Raw genomic sequence first — 25,750 nt, 5'->3', positions numbered from 1 at the left:
CTACATGCAAATACGAGCATTTATGCATCTCACCGGTAGAAACGGGCAGCTACATTGCCATGCCTATCATCAAACCACAAATGCATAGCGATTTCAGCACATGGAGCGCCCTGTGGAGGTGAAAAATATTAAAAAGTCTAGCCAGTAGTTTCAGCCAGAGGATTTAGAAACGGAACTGAAGTCTCAACTGATAGGGTTGCCAACGTTAAAAAGGGATGCTATCAAAGAGATGTTCCCCGTCAGAAAAGCAGCAGAAAGGTCAAGCCGAGATAACGTAGCTAAAGTTACCTAGCAAGCAAACTACATTTGTTTATCCTAAACCAAAATCTAGCTGGTTTTCAGAATATGCTCGCTAGAAATTCCAAAGCACATCAAACATATAAATGGAACATGTAAAGTGTTCCCATGTTTCATGAGCTGAAATTTAAAAAAGCTGAAATAAGAAAAAAAAATCCCGAAATGTTCCACACAAAAAATAAAATACATTTGCTTACATCCCAGTTAGTGAGCATTTCTCCTTTGCCAAGATAAATCAATCCACCTGACAGGTGTAGCATATCAAGAAGCTGATTAAACAGGGACACAGGTGCCCCTTGTGCTGGGGACAGTAAATGGCAGTTCTAAAATGTGCTGTTTTGTCACAAAACAATACCAGAGATGTCGTAAGTTGAGGGAGGGTGCAATTGGCATGCTGACTGTAAAGTCCCCCAGAGCTGTTGCCAGACAATTTAATATTATTTTCTCTACCATAAGCCCCCCCCCCAAGCATTATTTTAGAGAATTTGGCAGTACGTCCAATTCGCCTCAAATGCAGAACACGTGAATGGCGTTGTGTGGACGAGCGGTTTGCGGAAGTCAACGTTGTGAACAGAGTGCCCCATGGTGGTGGTTGGGTTATGGTATGGGCAGGAACAAGCTACGGACAACGAGCATTTTATCAATGCAATTTGAATGCACGGAAATATCGTGACTAGATCCTGGGGGCTATTGTGAGGCCCATTTTTTTAAGGCATTTTTTAAAAATCCATAGATTAGGGGCTAATTAATTTATTTCAGTTGGACCGATTCTCATTTGAACTGTAACTAAGGCTGACCCCAATTAGTCGTCTGGTTGATTGTTTGAGCCATAAACGGTTGGTCGCCCAAAATTTTCTTCAGGTTGAGCAACAGCAAATATATATTTATTTCTTTATGGCACATGAGAGACACCGGTCTGATTTGCGCCCATCTCAGTGAACTAATCCATTGCAGACGATGAGAGTAATCCATTGTGGAGGTCACGTGGATGGCACAGTCCAAGAAGGGGAGGGTGGCCAAAATGCACGTCTCTCTCCAGAATGTGCTCTCTGGCCAATTTGTGCACATTCATTGTGTGAATTGTTTGCATATATCAATTCCCCATTACATACATCACCAGCAGTACCCTACATTTACCTTTAATTCCTAATCTATAATGTTTGGTTATGGTCATTTCTGTAAATGCATTCAATATATTATTCCAGTCATTTACCATTGTCAAAGTAGACGCGTAGTTTGCAGTGCGCACAACCTATGCTACACTTGTGATAAACAAGTTAGTTTATTTCATTCCATTAATGAACTGTCAATTTAGGTCATTGTCTTTTGTTTGGAGCGCTACAGTCATTGTGGAGTAAGGATGCGCACCGGATTACAGATCGAAGTAGGCCTATAGGCTACCTGGCCTGTGTGCAAATGTGGGCATATAAAAATGTGTCCATTTGAGAATATGATAGTATTTCAGATTGGCTTAACGCACCACCATAATGATCTGGAGCTTCTCAAAGTAATATGTTCTTCCCCTCAAACAAAGTATATTTTTACATCCATTGAGGACAGTAGTTCAATGTATTTTTAAAATCTTTCCAGCTCTCTCCCTTTTGATAACCACTCCGTGTGAATGGGAAAAATGTCATGCCCTGATCCAGTGGAAACATAAAATAAGTCTGGCTGATGAGCTCTTAACCCTTGGACAAATAGCCTACAGCGTGTCTGGCTCACTCACTGGCACCGGGAAACTGAGGGGCCCAGAATATTTTATACGTTTGAAGTTAATTTGCAGACAAGCCATGCGTAACCAATGTGATTTATAGGATATTTATTTTTCAGGGTATGTTCTACCTGCAGGCTGCAATGTTTTATTTGTTGGCTTTATGTAGGCTACTTTTACATAAATTAAATGAAACTGTTACACAAAATGTCCATATGAAAACCATAACTGGCACGAAATAGTCAGATAAATTGGCATTCCACATGAAAGGTTGCAGAATCCTCGTGTAGCCAATTGCCGACAACTTCAGGAGAGTCATAGCAGAATCTGGTAAAGCCAGCAGGAGGATGGTCGGGGCAGGTTCTCCTCTTCTGGTTATCTTGATCTTTGGCTCCCTCTTGAGTCAATGGTCTTATTTAAATCAAACAGCATCAACCAAGCATATAGTTGATTTTATTAAAATACATGGGTGCGTATATTGAAAAATTCACGTTCCAAATTTCTACCAATCAATTGGTCGACAGAACAGACCACTTTCGGTCAAACAAGATGTATTTTAGTCAGGGACAGCCTTAACTTAAATCTTTGACATTGTTGCCAGTTGTGTTATATTATTGTTCATTATAATTAGGCAGCTGCTGTCTGACGATGTGATTTGTAACTTCAAGCTAATGTTTTCATTAGGTTACGTTTAGCTAACCGTTAGGCTAGCTAGCTACCGCAGATGCCAATGTGACTGTTCTATTTAGAGTCTAATCAATAACTGCAGAGGCACGAACATCAAGCTCAGCACCAGGAACTAGCGTAAGTCACCTGAAATCTATTAAATCTTTCCATGATGGGCAAAAAAATATATACTGGAGCTAGGCATGCACACGGTCCGCGGCAGGTAGCCTACCCGTTAAGAGCTTTGGGCTGAAAGTTGTTGGTTCGAATCCCGGCGCCAGCACAGTGGAAAAATCTGTCAATCTGCCCTTGAGCAAAGCAGTTAACCCTCAACAACTCCTCCTCCCTGGGCATCAATTAAGGCAGCAACCTTCACCTCTCTTATTCAGAAAGGTTGGGTTAAATGCAGAAGACACATTTCGGTTGTGTAACTGACTAGTTATCCCTTTTCACTATCTTGTCGTCATGGTTGGTGTGTTTATAAGCAGGCTACACCTACTGTAGTTATTAGGATGCAAGTTGATTGTTAATGCAGTGACCGACTGGTGTCTGTTGGGAAAAAGTATTCTGTGTGAAGGTTAGTATGCATGATCCATTGCCATGAGGGAGGTGGGTGGACAAAGTTGTTGTTTGAGTGTGTATTGATGGGGGCAAAGTGTAAAATGTTGGCTAAAGCACTGACTACGTGTCCTACAGACTAACCATGCTGCTGCTGCTGACCTTGACATATGCTTCAGTAGTACAGAGCCTGTAAACCCATTGGATGAAAGGTTTCAGCCTGGAAAAAGCTCAAGCTCAACATCGGACTTTAAACAAGCCAGGACAGCCAAAAGTATTCATGAAAACAGACTACCCGGTTGAGAAAACAAATCACCAATAACACTAAACTGTCCACAAGACAAGTGCTGCTCAAACTTTCACACTATTTGCTAAAAGCCCCATTGACTCAGTGTAACAAAACACCATTCCACAGTACCCTTTTTAATTCATTGTATGGTTACACATCTTCATGACCAGTCAACATGTCATTCTATGAAATCTTCTCCAAGAGGTTGAAGCAGTGGGTGGTGAAGAAAGTGGACAAGAGGCTTGTCCAGCTGGCTGTGGAGTTCAGAAAGGGCCAGACGGTGGTCTACAAGGAGCCAGAGCCACTGTTCCCCAAACCCAACATCACCAAAGCCTGCTAAACCAGCTGCCATTCCCCAACATAAGAAGTTCACCAGATGAAGAACATTCAACCAACATCCATATTCAGTAAGACTGATGATGTAGTATAATATTGAATGCCAAGTATGCTCACAACTGCATTGTGGTCCAGATATTGCTGTCGTACATATGTATATAAGTGTTTTATATAACTTTTTTTTACTAGTACTGACAAGTGGCTAAATGATCCCAGCTTTATCAGAATCCTATAAAGTGTTGATTTCAACTTATTGATCAATTCATTGTGATATTCATTAAATGTATTTGGATAAACTCGCTTCAATCTTAGTGCTAAAACAAATGATGCAGGGAGTTTGTGTATCATTTAAACTAATTGGTTGCCAAGTAAACATGTTTCAATAAAACAGTAGGTTAGTCTGTCAATATAGCAAATAAATAGACATGGCTTGTATTCAAGACAACGTTTAATTGCTCTGAAGACCGAGGTGAGTTTACACAGCAGTACGGAGGAACAGTTATGGCAATGTATGACATATACAATAGAATAAAAATATGCCAATGACGCTTATAATAAATACTAGAGTTCTACAAAGGGAATACTTGGGTATGATGCAGTGAAGTGTTCGGAGTCACTTTGATGCAAGGGGAGATATGTGAAAGGTCCCTTAACTCTCTTGAGTTTCAACCTCCTCGTATCCAAGCAGTTTTGTCTGAGAGAAAAAGGCAAACGACATTACACATTCATGGGCAATCATTGTGTACCGTCTGTATTCCTACTGTAGCAGCATAGTGTAGAATATGAGACGTCGCAGACACACGTTAGCTAGCTAGCTACAACACAGGTATAGTTGCTCCAGGACTAATATGAGTCAAAACATTTAGGCAGTTTTGCTCATAATGAGAGGCACTGAGGCTAGCTAAGCTAGTTAGAGAGCTATAACGTTACACTAAAAAGTACATTTTAGGTATAACAAACACAGCTAGCTAGCATAAGCCTAGCTATTCATATACATTTGTTTTTGCTTTCATTTGTTTGGGAATACGTGTGGGGGTTTTTCATCACCATGCCCTGTTATGTCCGAAACTATCACCATATTGTACTGTGCTGAACAACACTGTCTCGGTTAAAAGAGAGGTTATAGTGCTAGCTAGCTCCCGACAGAAAAACAACTTAGTTGTGTGTCATTTACCCTCCTGAGTCCTGGTCCAGCTGGTCTCGAAATCATTTCTCTCACAGTCAACACGTCTTCAGTGTATTCTGGCTCAAATACATAGGTCTATACGTAAAAGAACATCCAACAATGGTTTCGCCGTCCAGCTCTTCTTGGAAAGCGGAAGCAGCCATTGTAGCTAATTATTTAGCAGTCTCAGACAGTGCACGGTTAACATAGCTCCAGTGAACCTGTAAACTAGTACCGCCACTGTTTTGAAAAGACTGCCTTCAAGGGTGAGACGAAGAAAGAAATGATGGCTCCTGTCTGGCTGTAGTCTTACAAAGCCAGGGAAAATTAGTCAGCCTAGAGATCCTGCAACGTCCCGGAAGATAGGAACATCGTTGAGACAAGTCCAACGGCTCTATTAAACTAACACAACCATATTTACTCATGTGATCGTGCAATCGGCGAAACACAAAAGGCCGCAGTAATAGCTACAAACGTCTCCGTTAATTTTTAAATCACAACAGGCTTAATCAACCAATGACGTCATTGGTTGAGGTCTCCCAGCATGAAATTTAAAAAAAACTACAGCTATAGTCTATAATGTCTGAAACACCTCATCACTCAAAATTAAGCAGAGAGACCGGAAAAACAACCCAAGAGTCTAGTGGTGAAGTTTCCCTTTAATTTACAATAATTAATGTTCATTGATGGTACCATTTTTTGTTGGTACTTTTACCCCTTTTTCGTGATATCCAATTGGTAGTTAGTCTTGTCCCATCACTGCAACTCCCATACAGACTCGGGAGAGACAAAGGTCGAGAGCCATACGTCCTCCGAAGCACGACCCTGCCAAGCCGCACTGCTTCTTGACACACTGATCGCTCAACCCGGAAGCCAACCGCACCAATGTGTCAGAGGAAACAGCGTACAACCGGCCCGCCACAAGGAGTCGCCAGAGCGGGGAAAAAATCCTTGATTCTTGCGATACAGGCATTTGAAAGTGCAAAAACATAACATTGAAATAAAATCGACATCGCCCAGCCCTACCATGATGTTTCTAGACTAGTTCTCTGACACGGGCATGATGACTACTGGTAGGCTACTCTATTTATACCAGCCAGCCACTCCATGATCTTATCCTCTCAGAATGTTATCCATCCAGCTATTCATCTCCCAGAAGAATCTCCCTGACGCTCAATACACTGGGCCAGATTACACTGGGGACAGGCTGTTTAGACCTTTAGTTTAGGTTACAGTTGTTATAGAGAGAGGTGGTTAGTTTCCATCTCCTTGGGTTAGAGGGAGAGCGACGAGGGAGACAGAGAAATCGTCGCTGGGCAGATCTTTTGGCCTTATAGAAGAGATGTGGAAGAGCGGTAGAGAAAGGGACCTAGCGTAGCAGAGGTGAAAAACTTCTGAGGTGCGTTTTTCTTTCTGTAAAGGTTCACTTCTGACAAAATCAGAAGTTGCTCAGGCTCTTTCCATTTCCCCTGAAAACCGGATACATCCGTTTGATGCCCCACACAGGGTGGGAATGGCGTGGTTCAGCTGTGAGCACTGACCCGACGGATAAACATGTGCTTTGACTCTGGCTCAGCCCTCACTCTCTCAGCCCACTCACACTTTCCACTGAGCAGTGGAGGAGAGGCTTACCCACACACACCCAGTTTCACAACTGCCATAAATAGGTTAAACTCACAAAACACAGAGGATGACATGCAAATACACACATGCCTGACCACAGGAAGTCAAATTGACTGTTTCAGACATGCTTTAAACACACATTCAGTGACAAATACATAGCTACACCCCCAAAAGAATTACACACACATTTTAAAATAAGGCTGTAACGTAACAAAATGTGGAAAAAGTCAAGGGGTCTGAATACTTTCTGAATGCACTGTGTGTGTGTGCATATATACACACACACAGTTGAAGTCGGAAGTTTACATACACTTAGGTTGGAGTCACTGAAACGCATTTTTCAACTACTCCATAGATGTCTTGTTAACAAACTATAGTTTTGGCAATTTGGTTAGGACATCTACTTTGTACATGACAAAAGTCACTTTCCAACAATTGTTTACAGACAGATTTCAATTATAATTCACTGTATCACAATTCCAGTGGGTCAAAAGTTTACATACACTGAGTTGACTGTGCCTTTAAACAGCTAGGAAAATTCTGGAAAATGATGTCATGGCTTTAGAAGCTTCTGATAGGCTAATTAAAATCATTGGAGGTGTACCTGTGGATGTATTTCAAGGCCTACCTTCAAACTCAGTGCCTCTTTGCTTAACATCATGGGAAAATCAGAAAATATCAGCCAAGAACTCAGAAAAAAAAATTTGTAGACCTTCACACTTCTGGTTCATCCTTGAGAGCAATTTCCAAACGCCTGAAGGTACCACGTTCATCTGTACAAACAATAGTACGCAAGTATAAACACCATGGGACCATGCAGCCGTCATACCGCTCAGGAAGGAGAAGCATTCTGTCTCCTAGAGATGAATGTACTTGGTGCGAAAAGTGCAAATCAATCCCAGAACAATAGCAAAGGACCTCGTGGAGATGCTGGAGGAAACAGGTACAAAAATATCTATATCCACAGTAAAACGAGTCCTATATCAACATAACCTGAAAGGCCGCTCAGCAAGGAAGAAGCCACTGCTCCAAAACCACCATAAAAAAGCCAGACTACGGTTTACAACTGCACACTGGGACAAAGATCGTAATTTTTGGAGAAATGTCCTCTGGTCTGATGAAACAAAAATAGAACTGTTTGGCCATAATGAACATCGTTATGTTTGGAGGAAAAAGGGGGAGGCTTGCAAGCCAAAGAACACCATCCCAACCGTGAAGCACTGGGGTGGCAGAATCATGTTGTGGGGGTGCTTTGCTGCAGGAGGGGCTAGTGCACTTCACAAAATAGATGGCATCATGAGGAGGAAAAACAATGTGGATATATTGAAGCAACATCAAGATATCAGTCAGAAAGTTAAAGCTTGGTCGCAAATGGGTCATTGTCCATTTGGACAATGACCCCAAGCATACACAAAGTTGTGGCAAAATGGCCTAAAGACAACAAAGTTAAAGTACTGGAGTGGCCATTACGAAGCCCTAAACTCAATCCTATAGAAAATGTGGGCAGAACTGAAAAAGTGTGTGCGAGCAAGGAGGCCTTCAAACCTGACTCAGTTACACCAGCTCTGTCAGGAGGAATGGGCCAACATTCACCCAACTTATTGTGGGAAGCTTGTGGAAGGCTAGCTGAAACATTTGACCCAAGTTAAACAATTTAAAGGCAATGCTACCAAATACTAATTGAGTGTATGTAACCTTCTGACCAACTGGGAATGTGATGAAAGAAATAAAAGCCGAAATAAAAATCACTACTATTATTCTGACATTTCACATTCTTAAAATAAAGTGGTGATCCTATCTGACCTAAGACAGGGAATTTTTACTAGGATTAAATGTCAGGAACTGTGAAAAACTGAGTTTAAATAGTGTGTGAAATACTTTTTGGTCTAAAAATATTAAATACATATCAGGGCTGGGTTTGGCTAACATACTAGGGCTTGGAATTGCCAGGGACCTCACAATACGACATAGCACCATACTTCGGTGCCGATATGCTATGCATGATGATGCTCACAATTCTATATGTATTGCGATTCAATACTGTGATTTGATTGAGATTTGAGACGTTCCAAACATATTACTTCCTATATGCCTGCTGCAGAGAGACGAAAGAGCATGAGAAATGTCATTTTAAAAATCAGTCAGGGAAATTTAAAAAAGTGCTGAAAACATGTTGGCTCACTATTACAAAAGATGGAGAACAAGCTATAGCAGCGTTTCCCAAACTAGGGGACAGATACTGAGAAAAAAAAGTTGGTTTACAGAACCAGGGTTGCCAGTAACCTCTGCTAGCCGCTAGATGTGGTTGCAATAAACTAGGTGGTTTCTGTTTTCTTCCTACAAATATTGCACCATCTTTTGAACGGTCTAAGCTTCATACTATGAAACCCATCACTGAAAGATTAGACTCCCAGGAACACGTATGGGTCTTCTGTTTCTCTTTACAAAACCCAAACAAGCCATTTTAACATTAACGCATATTCAACATACAAACGAGTCACAGACGCATAAACACAACTCACCTGCACCAAAAAGATGATGAGGAAGTAGAAATTGGCGATTCTTCTGAACTGCTCAAACAGATTCTTTGGCAGAAAGTTCCACACCGTGTACTGGAAAGACAGAGAGAGAGAAGGCACCAATGAAATCCCATGAGAATGAGAAAAACAATCTAAGCCTACCCACTGGATCCTGGGTCTCTGTAAACCACCATTTTACAGTTCTCTGACATCCCTGTTTTTCAACATCTTTACAGTAGAGGACTAGTAGGACATATTAAATCATTTCCATCATCTGTGCGTGTGTTTTCCCAGGGAGTTGGTACTGCCCTCTGAACCACCTGAGACCCAGGGAGCCAGTTTTCCCTGTCCCTGGGGGGCCTGCAAATATTCCAATGATTCAGTTTAGCGACGCCTCTCCTTAAATTTGCCCAGCCCTGAAAGGAGAGCCGATTACCTTAAGTTGGCGGCAGATCCTACTTTTTTCGCTCTTTCTTTTAAGTGGGCATGACTGCGGATACTCCACACAGTAGCTGAATGAGACACTTATGTTGCCAAATCCCCACGAGACAGCCCAACAACACCCCGGTGGCAACTTACACCACACAACAGGCTAATACAGGTGGAGGAAAACAGTGACACACACCACTGTTGAGAGGGGAGTGTAGAGGAACGTATTTGCATGGAGACAGAGAGTGCTGATATGCATACGGTAGCAGAAAGGGACCATTTCATTTTGCCAGAGAGAAGAGAGTAGTAATAAGAGGAGCGTGAGGGGGGAGGGCAGGAGATTGAGGAGAGAATGAGGAAGGGGAATGAGGGAGGAGAGAGTGAGGGAAGATCATTCAGGGAGAGGGGAGAGAAGAAACTGTGAGGGAGTTTTAAGGAACAGGATAATGGGAAGCAGGTGCATGGTAGAAGTGTAAACACCACAGCCAGGGTAATTAACGACTGTTTACACGGTCACACTGGAGGACGAGAGACATTAATTGGCCCATTCCCAGTGGGACCCTCTGCACCAGTATAAAAATCCCCTTCCTCTCTCTTCCCCTGCATCCTCATATACATGAATCTAAACCACCAGCCAGACCTCCTTCTCAGACCCACACCCTTAGCCCTGACAGGGGGGAGAGATTTAGGGGGGCTCAGAGAACCAGAGGGGCAGCTTGAATCGCCACCCCTGCCTGCTGGTACATCAATAGTAGCAGTGTATTTTACCACCACAGACGGAGCTCTCCTGACAGACAAATAATGGCCTTTCCATTGGGGAGGAAGACGAGCATGCGGGGAGGCAGTGGGAGGAAGACGAGCATGCGGGGAGGCAGTGGGAGGAAGACGAGCATGCGGGGAGGCAGTGGGAGGAAGACGAGCATGAAGGGGGCAGTGGGAGGAAGACGAGCATGCAGGGAGGCAGTGGGAGGAAGACGAGCATGCAGGGAGGAAGACGAGCATGCGGGGAGGCAGTGGGAGGAAGACGAGCATGCGGGGAGGCAGACGAGCATGAAGGGGGGGGCAGTGGGAGGAAGACGAGCATGCGGGGAGGCAGACGAGCATGAAGGGGGGCAGTGGGAGGAAGACGAGCATGCGGGGAGGAAGACGAGCATGCGGGGAGGCAGTGGGAGGAGGGGAAAAGAGAACGTGCTAGAGAAGAGGACAATTAGAATTCAAGAGGTGGAGGGAGAGAGGGTCGTCCACCAAGATTAAACATCACTGCGTAAGCGAACACTGAGTTGAGAGCGCAGAGTGGTCGAGCGAGCAGAGGATGGGTCCCACAAGCAAACGTGGCCTTCCATTGGGGAGGAGCATGAAAATATACAGGCATGGTACGAAACATCCACTCGTTTTACGGTGTTGAGCAGACCACAGGTCGACGGTGTAAAACATGGCAGTATATCTTACCTTGGAAGAGACAATCCTGTTGTCACAGAACTTGGGGGGGATTAAAGCTTCGGTGGCGGGACAAGGCCGGTGGCCTACGTAGATGGTCCTGCTGTCTACCTTCCTCTCGTCCCTACCAAACTGTAGAGAGAGATGAACAGACAGAATTAGAAGACATTCAGAGCCATGTATACAAGGTGTAAATATATGGCTTTAGCTGACATTTAGACAACACCAGAACACCTCAGGAGACTAGAAATGTAAACAGTAGCCTAATGCCGTAAACCAGCAGACTACACCCTGGCGGAAATTATACGATTCAACTCCACGATTTACGATGGAGTTGAGCGGCGACTAGTGTGGGAGGACTGGAGCTCCGACGTCACATAAAATTAAGACATTGTTCTGTATAAATTTGGGCTACTCTTTGGTTGCTAAAACCTGTATTTAAAAAAAAAAAATACCTATGCGATGGCGCTCCAGTCCGCCCATACTAGACGCAGAGTTTAGTCGGCTAGGGGGTGAAATGTTATTCAAGTCCACTGCAAAGATGGCTTGTGCATAACTCCCAAGTAAATGAAGATGTAGTCCACATTAACGCATGGGGAGCGAAACAAATCAACGATACCGTTCACCTCTACCACAGCGCAAAATCAGTGAAACAACGATACTGCTCTCACCTCTACGACAGCGCAAATCAGGTCGTGGAAAACCATTTTCCTTTCTTTAACTTCGAAGTCATAAGTCTTTCAAGTCCATAATATAAATTAAAATCAAGGCCATGAACCATAATATAATACCATCCAGTTGGAGGTGCAGAAAATAATTACAAAAAGCTCTTTGCAAACTTCAAAAGCAACGGCGCACCAAAAAAAGCTGTTGAACGCAAGCTAAGGTTTCACGGGGACAAAGGAAAGTATTACATGGGTCAACGGACCAAAATGGAGGGTGGACCAGTTCAGTAATGAGTTTCATTTCTTCCCTCCAAGGTGGACAGTCGATGATTAGTCAGTTATAAAGCACTGCCTCTGGGGAGAGGCTGCTAACACCAGATTTATGGGCTCAGTTATCGCTTGTTCAGATGTAGACTGAGGAGGCAGAGGAGGCAGCGCAGGCAAGGCCAAGTCACTTCAATGCACTGTGCTCTGCTTACCAAGGCCCTATGAACTCTCACAAGACCAGAGAGAAGACAGAGCAAGGATGGGAGACCTTGGTAGACAGGGCCAGCAGGCAGAACCAGACTCCCGGTTTCCCCCAGCACAAGGTCACCTGTCCTCAAAGCACAATTCTTTCATCTTCCTTAAAATGGCAATCTGGGTGAAACACAGGGTAAGAGCTTGAGTGTAAGGATGACTTTCTCCCCCACAGCTGAGGCCCATCTCTAGGTTCAGGAAGAACACTGTTAGACTGAGTCAATATCTTTCCTGTATCCTGACAAGTGGGCGTATCAAATGTATCAAGGCCATTTTCTCCCTCTCTCGCTCTCCAGTGGTCTTGGGCACCACCTTCTCCTCAAGAGAACAGATGAGTGAAGACGTGAAGATGAGTAAAGACGCACTAATACACCCCCCCCCCATCCCTTAACTGGAAAGGACACCCATGATTTCAGAACTACTCTCTCTTATGCACCTTCACTCAACACCAGCCCCCCCATGCCACAGAGCCTATATGAGGTGCTTCTGCCTGGTTAAATGCACAAGCTCCACAGCCATTATGGAGGAAGTGAATTATTAAGGTTCTCCAGCTAAACGATCTGTAGACCTAATGCACTGGGGCCATGTGTGGCGTTGACAGCCGTCGGTCAGAGACGCCACCGACAGACAGCTGATCTGATCATGGACCAAACACCACAGTGCCTGTGAAGTGTGAACAAAAGCCAGCTAGACACTGAGGTGTCCACCGACTGTACTGGGGACAGCTTAGATCAAAGCACAGACTTGAGTCTAGGGCGCCTCATTAGCTATGCATATGAGGAACAACATGCTTCTCGTTAAAGGCGGAGTGAGATTTCAAAAGGCAAATGTCTCCCTGTGCAGAAATTGAGATGCAGACAGTCCTGTTGTATTCCAGTCTGGGAAGAGCCAAGTGATTGCATAATGCTCCGTCAGGCATGAGAGAGAGGAAGCGTTGTTCACACCTCAGTGTAGCTGTCAAACCTGTAATGCACTGCCCACCAGGCACAGCATAGCGCTCCTCCAACAGGACAGACCGGATGGACCAGCGTGGAAGGGAGATGAGGGGAGAGAGTGAGGGCGGCGTGCCAGGGCGATGAGGGGAGAGAGTGAGGGAGGAAGCACAACCAGTTCCAAGGACAAAAACACATACAGGTTTTTCTATTTCAAAACAGAAAATAGGTCTCGTAACCTTATGTAGCTCACACTACGGAGTGGGACCGCCAAAATAAATGCATCTTATTCTCAACCATTCTCCCTCCGAGGGACCCTCCACTCAGATCATTTTCTCCCCAGGTACTCAGTGACGTACACTTCAAAAATGCCTGCTTCCGTCGTAATAAGACCATTAGAGATTGAGAAAGCTGTGAACAAGACAACACATAATGCATCCCTAATGACAGAACGTTAAGTTTCTGTGCTGCCTGCTTTTACCTAAGTGATCAAACACAACTACCCTCCCTGGACAATGCAAATTTCACAATGCAAATAAAGGAACAATTTACAAAAATGAGCCTTGAAGCAGAGAATACAAATATTCTCAGTACCTTTGGCTTCGACTGTAGACCGTTTCCCCATTCAGACCACTGTGGGTTAGTTATTACCCATTGCTACCCTAATTTTCATCTGAGACAGTCTCTCTCTATGGGAGTCATTAACCGCGAGAGCGACGACATTGCAATGCTGCCTCAAGGTTAGAGCCACAGTAAGCAAACACTTACTGGGGATTTTAAACAAATGAAGAAGTTATTGAACAACCAGCCACAAACTAGATTTCATGGAAGCGGACATTTGGGACCGTTTTCAACAGAAACACAAGACACTTCAGAGGATACAAATCATGCCTTAAATTAAACTGCATATTAAAAAGAGGAAAAGGTCCAATGAAAACTCCCTGGGGTCCAATAGATAAGAACAGCTGTGTTGAATGGTCATCGATTTAGGAGGGAATGTTAGTGTAAAATAATGAGGGTCAGACCATAGGGCCAAATTAATTTTTGCACCGTTACGTGACCGCAATAATCATCTCCAAAAACAGTGCAGCCGAGGCCAAGCTATATAAGGAAAGGCTAATGTAAGGGAAAAGTCAAATAGATGGAATTATCTTTGCCTCTTAGTCAAAGGACAAACTAGGCAGCTCAAAGCCAATAATGGAAGGCCGCAAAAGCAAAATTATAGAGAAAGTGCCAGGACGTCAAAGTTTGACAGTGGATTCCTGCTCGATGAAAATGCATTAGCTACAACAGAGAGATGCGGATCAATAAAACAAACATGGAAAACCTAATTGAGCCGAGACCCAACTGCTGGGAAATAAACAGTGCATTAGAGGATTGACTAGAGCTCCCAACTTTACATTATTAGATTATGCTTTAAAGGAAATTAGGCACACATTGTTAAACAGGAAGAGGCTGGTACAGAGAGGAAAAACGCATGGCATTCAAGGTGGAGGCAACAGAATGCTGCATTCAGCCATTGCCAAACCCCGGACGAAGACATCAGTCTGACGACACCGTGTCCAGTCTCTTTTCCGAAACCTAGAACGGGCAAAACATCTAGGAACTGACGAGTACAGAGTTCTGGTTTCTCTTAAAACATGAACTGGCAAGATAAACCACCATCCTGTTTGCCAACAGGATGGTGCAACCAGGACAAAATTAAATTAGAATAGCTTCCATCATGTCTGGTTGGAATTTTGTTCACCTTTATAATGCCGATTACAATATAGGTGTACAATACAGTACATTCTCTAAAGACACCTCCATCTCCATCATGTGCAGCAACACCCTCCCTTCCTGAAAACCCATCTCTGCTTGGCAGCCGGCCACCAGCACAATGCAAAACACACAGGGATGAGCTACTCCTGGAGAACCAGCAGACAACAGTGGCATGGTGCATATCACAGCCATACTGCAATCCACAAAGCCAACAGAAACCTGGGTGTCCAGGTGAAGGGGCAGGCAAGCCCTCTTCGAGCCAAACTGACAACACACACAAAAACAATACACAGGCACACAGTTACCCAGATACACAAAAACAATACAGGCACACAGTTACCCGGATACACAAAAACAATACAGGCACACAGTTACCCGGATACACAAAAACAATACAGGCACACAGTTACCCGGATACACAAAAACAATACAGGCACACAGTTACCCGGATACACAAAAACAATACAGGCACACAGTTACCCGGATACACAAAAACAATACAGGCACACAGTTACCCGGATACACAAAAACAATACAGTTACAAAAACAATACAGGCACACATTTACCCGGATACACAAAAACAATACAGGCACACAGTTACCCGGATACACAAAAACAATACAGGCATAGTTACCCGGATACACAAAAACAATACAGGCACACAGTTACCCGGATACACAAAAACAATACAGGCATAGTTACCCGGATACACAAAAAAATAATTAGCACTGGAGGAGATACTTAAAATTATACATCAACTGGCCAGAGAAAAAAAGGGGCTTGCTGCTTTCGAGGCCTGAATCTCCAAGTGAAATTGACAGACAAGGCTGGTTGGTGGGTGCTGGGTTGCTCAACTCAGGTGAATAGAGGAAGCAGAAGGAATGAGCACCTGAACCTAATCTCAAAGGGGATACTAGTTGTTGTCACTTGGTATCTGTGAGTGAGTGAACACGACAAGTGGCTTGTGGAGCTCGGGGCAGAGTGGGCCCTGATATCATGATGTACGCTAACAAAATAAATGCCTGTGACTGCAGGTGCTGTCGAGGTCAGCTCGGTCAAAGCATATTCTGTGGGAACAGAGGGCGTCTCTGAATTTGTGTTTGCATACCACATGCCTGGACACTGCGAATCTGATTTTGCAGTCAAATGAGCAAAGCAGTGTGGATGCGATTTGTGGGTCTGTTGGAAGAAATTCAAAAGGAGACATAATACAGCTGGTCCTCCCTTGTAAAATGAAGTCCTAAGCTTGTTGCTGTATGAGCCTCATAAGGAAATCTCCTACTTACTGGTTTCGTGAGGTGTGAAGTGCAGGGCATGGAGAGAGGGAACACTGGAGACTACAGTACCTCTTCATGCCCTGCACGTGCCCCAACGACACCCGCTTTTGAGCGCCCTGCACGTGCACCAACGAGTAAACGACACCTGATTTTGACTACTCTGAGGGCAAATGTAGCAACGCAGGGCCATGTTATTATTTCAAATCAGAGAATCCGTTTCAAATAGTTCTCCAGGCAGAAAAGAAAATTAAGTAGATCGAAGGGCCAACTTCCCCATAAAGGGGAACTGGAGGACAGCCGTAAGCTCCAGTACAGTAGCTCCACTGATAACACAACAGGCAATATCAACAAACACGTAGGCCTGTTTATGTGGGGGGGGCGGCTGTGAATTGTCAGGGACCTCATGATACGATATTATCACGATACTTACTTGGCCTCAGCCACAGGAGCACACAGGGAAACCCCAGTAGGAAACAGATGGAAACGATGCAATGAGCACACATCAAGGGACCAACCAAAAACAGCCAAGAGCACACAAACGGACTGAACTGTGTTCGTCAACAATAGATTTTGGGAACACAAGTAGCTTATCGATTTCAATGCTCCAGATGTGATGCCAACAGACATTCATCAAGAAAATCAGGATGACCAACAGCGAAAACTGCTATATAAAGCTAATCTGCTAGTTAACAGTGAGCGCATAACAGACCACATACAAAACACCAATGCTGTTAGTCACTGCAGTGCTGGCACTCTCCTCTCTCCCTCCATCTTGTCTGCTTGCCTCTTGTGCTCTTATTAACACAGTTACAATCTCACATTCACCTAGTCACAGAACCTACCAGCTGCAGTCAATGGTTCCCACCAGTGACTTGCAGTTGACTTCAAACTTCACATCTAAAATTAGCCAACAGTTCAGACTGTCGTGACTTTAAGAGACATCGTACCATCATGACAGTATGGTGGCACCTCTATCACTGGTTCACACACAAAGACCCATTGTAGTTCGCAAAGCGCTCCCGACTGCCATTCACAGACCGTGCCGAGTAGCACCATAGTTTATCAATAGGACAACAGCAACTTGAATTGAGGACTGATTAGTCCTAAGGAGCTACTGTTGAATGGGAAAGGCCCATTGTTCCAGTAGCAGACAGTGTTCCGTACCATTCGTGTACTGTGGACTGGTCTGCATTACACTTGGGAGGCGGAGACAGCTTGTTACTTTGGGATCCATCTGGAGCTGAATACAGTAGGCTAGTAAAGCAAGCTATTGACAGAAGTGCTAAGTGACGATTTTGGGAATGTTTTTCCAAGACCAGAGACGTCCGCGTTGAGAGGTGAAGGCCCTAACAGGTGTCCGCGTTGAGAGGTGAAGGCCCTAACAGGTGTCCGCGTTGAGAGGTGAAGGCCCTAACAGGTGTCCGCGTTGAGAGGTGAAGGCCCTAACAGGTGTCCGCGTTGAGAGGTGAAGGCCCTAACAGGTGTCCGCGTTGAGAGGTGAAGGCCCTAACAGGTGTCCGCGTTGAGAGGTGAAGGCCCTAACAGGTGTCCGCGTTGAGAGGTGAAGGCCCTAACAGGTGTCCGCGTTGAGAGGTGAAGGCCCTAACAGGTGTCCGCGTTGAGAGGTGAAGGCCCTAACAGGTGTCCGCGTTGAGGTGAAGGCCCTAACAGGTGTCCGCGTTGAGGTGAAGGCCCTAACAGGTGTCCGCGTTGAGAGATGAAGGCCCTAATAGGTGGTCATACTAAAGAAATGCTTTTCTTGATTCATTCATCATTCACTGTCCTTACAGGGTATGAATACAAATGAGACGCTGCGTAATTCAAGTGCCACTGTGTAAAAGCAATGCAGTCTCCTGCCTCGGGCATCGCCTAAGATGAGCACGTCATGATAAAACTGCACGCTGAGGGTTGTGAAAATGTTTACAACTTGCAGAAAAACTGTGGTAAGGTGTTAAAATGTTTTTTTTTAAAACAGGAAATACATGTGTTTTTTTAAACAATGCTGACCAAAGCCTGTGGTCGTCCAGTCTGCAATGGGACTTATTGTTCCTCAAAAACATGTCCAAGAGTGTCACAGCACGTAGAACAAGAAACATACAGCCACTTACCAAAGACAAACACACTGTAGGTGAAAGTGGGAAAGCTTACTGTAGCTTGCGATACACCAAGTCTTGGTTTTGCATTTTAGCACAGTCAATCCTTGAGTCAATCCTTGAGTCAATCTCTAGGGCATCATGGAAATCGAATTTGCATAATAAACAAAAAAACAAAATCTGTCTGTTTAAGATGGATGGTTTTTTTTGTTGCATGGGCTGCGTCTCAATCCACCTCATCCGCCAAATGGCGGCCTTCCGCATCTGTGGTGAAAGGTGGCAGAGACCACAACGGTGTTTGTCAGACTGTGAGAAATCTCGAAAATCGGGCTTCTTACAAAAATGTCTGTAGCATCCGAATGGTTTGGCCTACAACACTAATATGACCCCCTTATGGAAAGGTGACTCACCTAGGGCTGTTGCGGGGACCGTATCACCGCCACACCGGCGGTCATGAGTCATGAAGGCAGTCAAATTCCATGTGACCGTTTAGTCACTAAGCTTCTCCAAGCTCTGATGCTGTGGCTGGTGGTGGTCATTAGTAGCCTACCAAAGCTGCTAACAGCCTGGTACTCAGCACTCTATTGTTCCTCTAATCACTCAATACAAATGCCATCGAAAATCTAATCAAACACTTCACGAGAGCCCATTTCTATAGGCTATGCAATTGCGGGATAAAACAGAGTGATGGCCTCTACTAAAAAGAGCATAACATCAGCATTCTATAGGCTAGGCCTACTATATTTATTTCTCAACTTTCCTAATATTAAGCACATTGCTTATCTTTACAACAAGAGTATAACCTGGCATGAAAATGAACCACAGAAAAAAGCGTCCTCCATTTGCTATTTAAGTGCATAGATGTATATTGTTCCCGCTGCCCCGATAAAGGGGAATTCTATTATTTTGTGTATGTAAAGACAAGATTAGCCTATCACTTATATATAACCACTTGTGAACGATACCCAGCATAAGAAGCAATGCCTTGTTATTTTATTTTAGAGTCTCACGAACATGTTGGTGGTTTTGATCTACGATCCCCACAAGTGTCACAGGACACGTCTGATGTCGGTACCGCTGATCTGCCAACTTCTGACTGTAGCATCCGAACAGTTTGAGCTACACACTAATATGACCCCCTCTATGGAAAGGTGTGTATCTCAAGAACATGTACAAGCCTCAAGTCTCAACCTGCAGGCAGCCCTGTGTCTGTTTTTTTTTTTTAAATTAAGTATACCAAACATTCAGAACATTAGACACAGAGTGGCGGGGGGTGGTTCGAGCAGCACCAAGACAACGACTGGTTCAGGTGCCTGTAGTACTGCTGCTGTACGTAGATCCCTTCTCGTTTGCATACGTGTACTGTATGGCTGTGACTAAACTAATCTGGACTTAGCGTGCTACACACTGGCTTTCATCCTGTCGCCACGTCAGGCGCAGGGAGCCATCCGATATGGCGGGAGCAGCTTCAAATTTTTAAATATTTTTTTATCTAATAATCTGCATCTCAGCTGCAGCACTTCTGATGTCCTCTTTCATAATTCAAGATACTGACTAACTGCCATTCAAACATCTATGAGGCTGCAGGCAATGATTGGTGTGAATGGGGCCGCTCCTTCCTTCGCTCCCAGTCATTCGTGACCCGGGTTAAGAGTCTCATTTTTCTACCCGTTGCCGGGTAGAAGCGAGCGCGCATTTCCAACAATGTGTGTCAACCGACACTCAAACCCATGTGAAGAGGTTGCCGTTTCTCTCGTGTCAGTGACTATGGTTAAAAACTGGGATGGCAAAACATTGGTTCTTTGATTACCCTCAGTCTCTCTGACTCAGACAAAAACATAACCACACTTCAACATTCTCTTCAAAGCTCACTGCGAACGCTCTTTGGGTAATGCCGGCGATGGAGCGCAACAGGGTTTCTCTGGTTGTTCTTTATAAATATATGGATGACGAGAACGCATTTTAAGTGCTGCTACCGAAGCAACGATACGCAGGCCAGAAGAGGAGGAGCGTTGTGAGAATTTAAAATAAATCAAGTGGATTGAATTATTTAGAAGTACAAACTGAGAATTCAACCTCGCTTTTAGACGGGAGATGGAACACCGCCACAAAAAGCAACGGTGCACCCTTATTTAACACCAGATCACCTCTCCCCATCGCCCTCAGCCCCTGAAAGCCTGTCCATTAGGTGCAGTGAGAGGAGGAGTGCAGGGGTTACAACAGGTAAACCTACTGTATGCCCCTCCATATCCTCAGGTTCAGTCACGCAGGGCCAGGCTCTGTGCTCCATCAGCCTGTCCAAAACCCTGCTACCGTTTATCCCCCGCCTCCCCATGCTAAATGTATTTATTGTCCTGCTGTGTGGTGCAGATGAGCTCCAGCGGCTGAGTTTTCATTATTGGGTGGAGAGGGGAGCGTGGAGAAAAGAGAAAAGTCCAGAGTAAGCATTTCTGTCCGCCAGCCAGTCCGGGGCGCAAGACTGATGGCGGCAAAACGGAGCACAGCTCTAATCAATACGCAGCTCTCCTGATTGAAAACGGCCACCCAGACCTTGTAAGGACTGTGGCCTCTATGCACTCTTACCCTCTCAGAGAACTCAACCCAAAAAACCCTCCCAAGGAGCACCCCAGTCTGTACAGCCAGGTCTGACTCATCACTTGACAAACTACCCCCATCTCTTCCCCAATAGGTGTTTAGGATCATAAGTAAGGATCCTGGGCCTCTCTATGGTTAGTCACAGTGTAGACTGTGATACTTCAAAACAACCAATGAACGCACCAGCTGAAACAAAACACCATCGCTACCAGTAGAAGCAGAACTGAGAAGCTACGGTCCAGCTGAAACAAAACACCATCGCTATCAGTAGAAGCAGAACTGAGAAGCTACGGTCCAGCTGAAACAAAACACCATCGCTATCAGTAGAAGCAGAACTGAGAAGCTACGGTCCAGCTGAAACAAAACACCATCGCTATCAGAAGAAGCAGAACTGAGAAGCTACGGTCCAGCTGAAACAAAACACCATCGCTATCAGAAGAAGCAGAACTGAGAAGCTACGGTCCAGCTGAAACAAAACACCATCGCTACCAGTAGAAGCAGAACTGAGAAGCTCATCTTACATACAAGAGACTGGCTGTCAGGCCACAGAAGTCAACAATGTTTGTTTAGGTGGGAGGGGAATTGGATCAGGAGAGAATCCTTGTGCGTGTTGACTGTGGACTGCCGCGGCGCGAGGCTCTTCTCTCTAGATCGACCTGAGAATCAGGTTCACAGCGTCTCGAGGATCCAGAACTGTTTAACATGCACACCTGTAAAGCCCTGATACGAGACAACATCCCCCGCCAGGCAAGGGCCTGCTTATTAGCGCTGAGGTCACAGCAGAGTAGAGGCTAGGCAATATATTGAATTAATACAAAATGTTTCAGTGAATTTAAAAAATAATTTACCTTAAGGTCCGCATGTTGTCTTTTTTGAAGCCTGCAAAGCCCTGATACGAGACAACATCCCCTGCCAGGCAAGGGCCTGCTTGTTATTTTCAGTATTACATTGTTATCGATTACTGTAGTTTGGTTAGATCTTGCAAGAAAGACATTTCACTGTACTTGTGTATGTGACATTACAACTTGAACGCCCTCAGAGGGTGCAGCCGACCCTGCTGAAAACACCCAAGACTGCAGCAGCTCATTCAATTAGATGGACCTCACATCACAACAGAGAAATAGAGAGAGAGGAGGCAGGGAGAACAACAATCCTGAAATGCTCAGCCCCTCAAACATTTGCGGTTCTTTTTTGATCAGAGCCACTGTTGGTTAACACAGCCCCGCAGTGAGCCCCGCAGTGAGCCCCACAGTGAGCCCCACAGTGAGCCCCACAGTGAGCCCCACAGTGAGCCCCACAGTGAGCCCCACAGTGAGCCCCACAGTGAGCCCCACAGTGAGCCCCACAGTGAGCCCCACAGTGAGCCCCACAGTGAGCCCCACAGTGAGCCCCACAGTGAGCCCCACAGTGAGCCCCCAGTGAGCCCACAGTGAGCAGTGAGCCCACAGTGAGCCCCACAGTGAGCCCCCCCACAGTGAGCCCCACAGTGAGCCCCACAGTGAGAGCCCCACAGTGAGCCCCACAGTGAGCCCCACAGTGAGCCCCACAGTGAGCCCCACAGTGAGCCCCCCAGTGAGCCCCACAGTGAGCCCCACAGTGAGCCCCACAGTGAGCCCCACAGTGAGCCCCACAGTGAGCCCACCACAGTGAGCCCCACAGTGAGCCCCACAGTGAGCCCACAGTGAGCCCCACAGTGAGCCCCACAGTGAGCCCCACAGTGAGCCCCACAGTGAGCCCCACAGTGAGCCCCACAGTGAGCCCCACAGTGAGCCCCACAGTGAGCCCCACAGTGAGCCCCACAGTGAGCCCCACAGTGAGCCCCACAGTGAGCCCCACAGTGAGCCCCACAGTGAGCCCCACAGTGAGCCCCACAGTGAGCCCCACAGTGAGCCCCACAGTGAGCCCCACAGTGAGCCCCACAGTGAGCCCCACAGTGAGCCCCACAGTGTCCACCTTTAGATCTGTCCAGGGCTGGACTTCAAACGACTGACTGCGTCACCATCACCACCCTTAAGGCATGCACACATTGCACTGAACGCAGATGTAGTGTTCGTCTGCCGATCGTTCAGCATGCTGTGTTTCAAGGGCCACCGGTTGAAGACGTCCGATATGCGATCCTACATGTAAAATTGGTACAAACTCAGTTCGCAAACTATGTTCAGAGGTGCCAAGTACTCTCAGCCAGCAAACTCTACTGGTGTGTCAAAGCCAAAGTTGTCGCCATTTTCTATTTTGACAAAATATTGAAAATCGTCATACTGTATCTAGGGCAGAAAGTATTACAAGTTCAAATAATGCAGATTCTCTCCAGAATAAAAAGGCACTTAATTTCATAGGCTAATTGCTAGAAATGTGTGTTTAATGAGTATAAACTGAAATGAGACAGAACGCAGGAAGGATAATGGCTTTAGAATGCACCATTGAGACAAAACAGCTGGATCTTAAACCTGCACATTATCCTGAACTCACTTCTCATGTGCTGTCCTTTGAAGTGCTTGTACAGATAAACAGCAAAACAAATGTCCTCATGTAAGCCATGTACTTGAACTGAGTGACCAGACTGCATGGACAGAATGCAGAAAGAAACATTAGCATTGTCCACTCCAGTTACCCAGGAGGAGGTTAGGAGGACTGGCTACCAAGGACCAGGAAAGGTAGCTATAGTACTAGGGAACAGAGACTGGGCGATGGAATGCCTTGATGTGTCCGTGCTCTTCCCTTTGAGGCAAGGAAGGGGTTTCCAAATTGAATACTATCACATTTCCGCCAGGCTTCACCTCTTCACAGAACTAGCTGCTACCTTCAATGGCTTGAGAGAACATAAAAAGGCAGCTCTGGGATTCTGCATTCCTGTCAGAGCATTACAACCTCTGGAGCTTCCGCCTGACGTAAAGCACAGCACCACTCGTTCTGTTCCCACAGCCATCTTTAATTAATTTGTGAAGACACTCTGGGCTTTAGCGCATCATAGAGGCAAGTCAAGTGAAGCTCCCGATTCCTGATTCTTGAGTCTCCCTCCATATCTCCCTCCCTCCTGTAAAGTACCACGACCCACCTCCCTCCCCCTCTGAGCAAATGCGAGGGTGGTGTGAATTACAAGGCAGAAAGCCAGAGCTCGAGATTAGAGCACAATTGCGCATCAATGAAAGTGTGGCTGGCTGCTACACACAAAATGTTATTTACAGCTCACACAAAAAATAAATTACAGGAGCAAACAGCTCAGGATGCAGAATTATACGCTGACCTGGCAACACTTAAAGGGAAGCTGGAAAAGGGTCAGGCTGCATAATTATTATATTGCTTTTCCTCCTCCACCACCAGTATCTAAGCAGCTCACATTGACTCTGGGGATAAAACCTAATAGTGACAACAGGTTATTGGAGGACTATAAAAAGGAAGTAGAGCGTTCTTTAACAGGGACTTGTGACTGTGCACGTGAATAAAGGGCTTGATCCATGCTCCCTTCTTTGATGACCATAGACCACCAATGATTTAAAGACTATAAAACTTGTATTGAGCAGAATTAAACAGTATGGTTTAAATTTGCTGACAACAGTGAAATTCAACCCAGACCGATACTCAGTAACTTTTAGTTCAACAGAAACCAATTATGATTCTACGAGGCTTCTTTAAAATACAGGACCATATTAAACAGGGTAACAGTCATTTCACCACTGAAAATTATCATTTAACATCACATTCAAGTTGAAAGGTAATGACAACCTGCTCTGAGATCAGTTGTTTAAACATGACCATCTGAGGAGACGGCGTTATCAAAGTTGATAGCTTGTAACGTTCTCCCCTAGGGTTGAATTACTGTCTACTCTCTGTCAAAAAGATCCATGTAAATGAGGAAACTTCGTAGTAATATGGTAGCCAATAAGCTACCGTTAACCTTTGGTAAAACTAGCCAGCATACCTTCATGGGTAGCAAGAAGCATCACTCTGCTGACAGAGTATATTATCCTGATAATTGCTTGACAGAATCGCAAGAGGCGGTTGGCTAGCTATATTCTCGATTAGCTATATTCGGCTAACGTTAGCCGGCTATAGCTACCTACCAAACATGCCGCATAAACTTGAGTGCCGGGTGGCTGCCTAGCCATGTGTATTGCTGTCATACATACCAAACGGTTCAGTCTTCTCCGTAGCATATTTCAGTATTTTCTTCAGTCTTCTTTGGTGACTGGGGACACCAACGAACTAATAGTTTCAACCAACTTACTATAGGCTCTGTTTGAGCTTTTCTGATATGGAACTTCGCATGTATATTAGTTAATAACTAGCTCTCTATCCAGCTATGTTCTACCCTAGTAGTCCTTTTGGCTACATGGAATGCCGCAGCGATTCTAAATTGTTTCCATTTTGTTTGAATTCGAGCTCTTCTAACCATTCGCATTATACCTTTTAAATATGAATCGCGTTGCGGCGTTACTGTGCTAGTCGTGCTTCCCCGTGCAAAACGTTGAAATGATCCGCGACATCCTGTAGTACTATGCGCTGTTGCTGTCTTCCCCAAATGAATCGTCGCATACAAATCAACTCGCCGCGCGGTGTGGCCGACATACAAAAAGTAAGTTCAATGTTGATTCGTACACACGTCGGACTCGCTTACTACCGCCCCCTTGTCTTCTTTTAGCCAAACCCTGTCAAACATTCTTTTTTTACAACCCCCACAACCATCCCACGTTTTAAGGCCGGGTTCAAGTGCTAGTCTGAAATAGGAAACTTGGAAATGTCCGACCTCCAAACTGGTTGTAGTTATACACGTGCCGCGTTCAACGAATAAGCAAGTCGGAAATATCAGAGTTTCCTAGTTCCTACTAGTATATGAACGCAGCCATAAGCTCTGCCCATTGAAGGTACGACGGTGAGGG

At 45.1% G+C, this 25,750-nt stretch overlaps 1 protein-coding gene across 1 annotated transcript in view; it reads right to left on the bottom strand.

Annotated features, from left to right (window-relative positions):
- Nucleotides 1-25,546, bottom strand: part of LOC112256185 (phospholipid-transporting ATPase IG-like) — a 71,004-nt gene extending 45,458 nt beyond the window's left edge. The window contains 3 exon segments of the mRNA XM_042325727.1: nucleotides 9,168-9,257; nucleotides 11,043-11,162; nucleotides 25,001-25,546. Of these exon segments, the coding sequence (XP_042181661.1) occupies nucleotides 9,168-9,257; nucleotides 11,043-11,162; nucleotides 25,001-25,027 (237 nt within the window). The 5' untranslated portion in view covers nucleotides 25,028-25,546.
- Between the last annotated feature and the right edge of the window lie 204 nt (nucleotides 25,547-25,750).

This window comes from Oncorhynchus tshawytscha, linkage group LG08 (genome assembly GCF_018296145.1).
Source record: "Oncorhynchus tshawytscha isolate Ot180627B linkage group LG08, Otsh_v2.0, whole genome shotgun sequence".
NCBI classification, from domain to species: Eukaryota; Metazoa; Chordata; class Actinopteri; order Salmoniformes; family Salmonidae; genus Oncorhynchus; species Oncorhynchus tshawytscha.
Note: the sequence above shows the minus strand (reverse complement) of the source record. Positions and strands in the feature narration are given on the sequence as shown.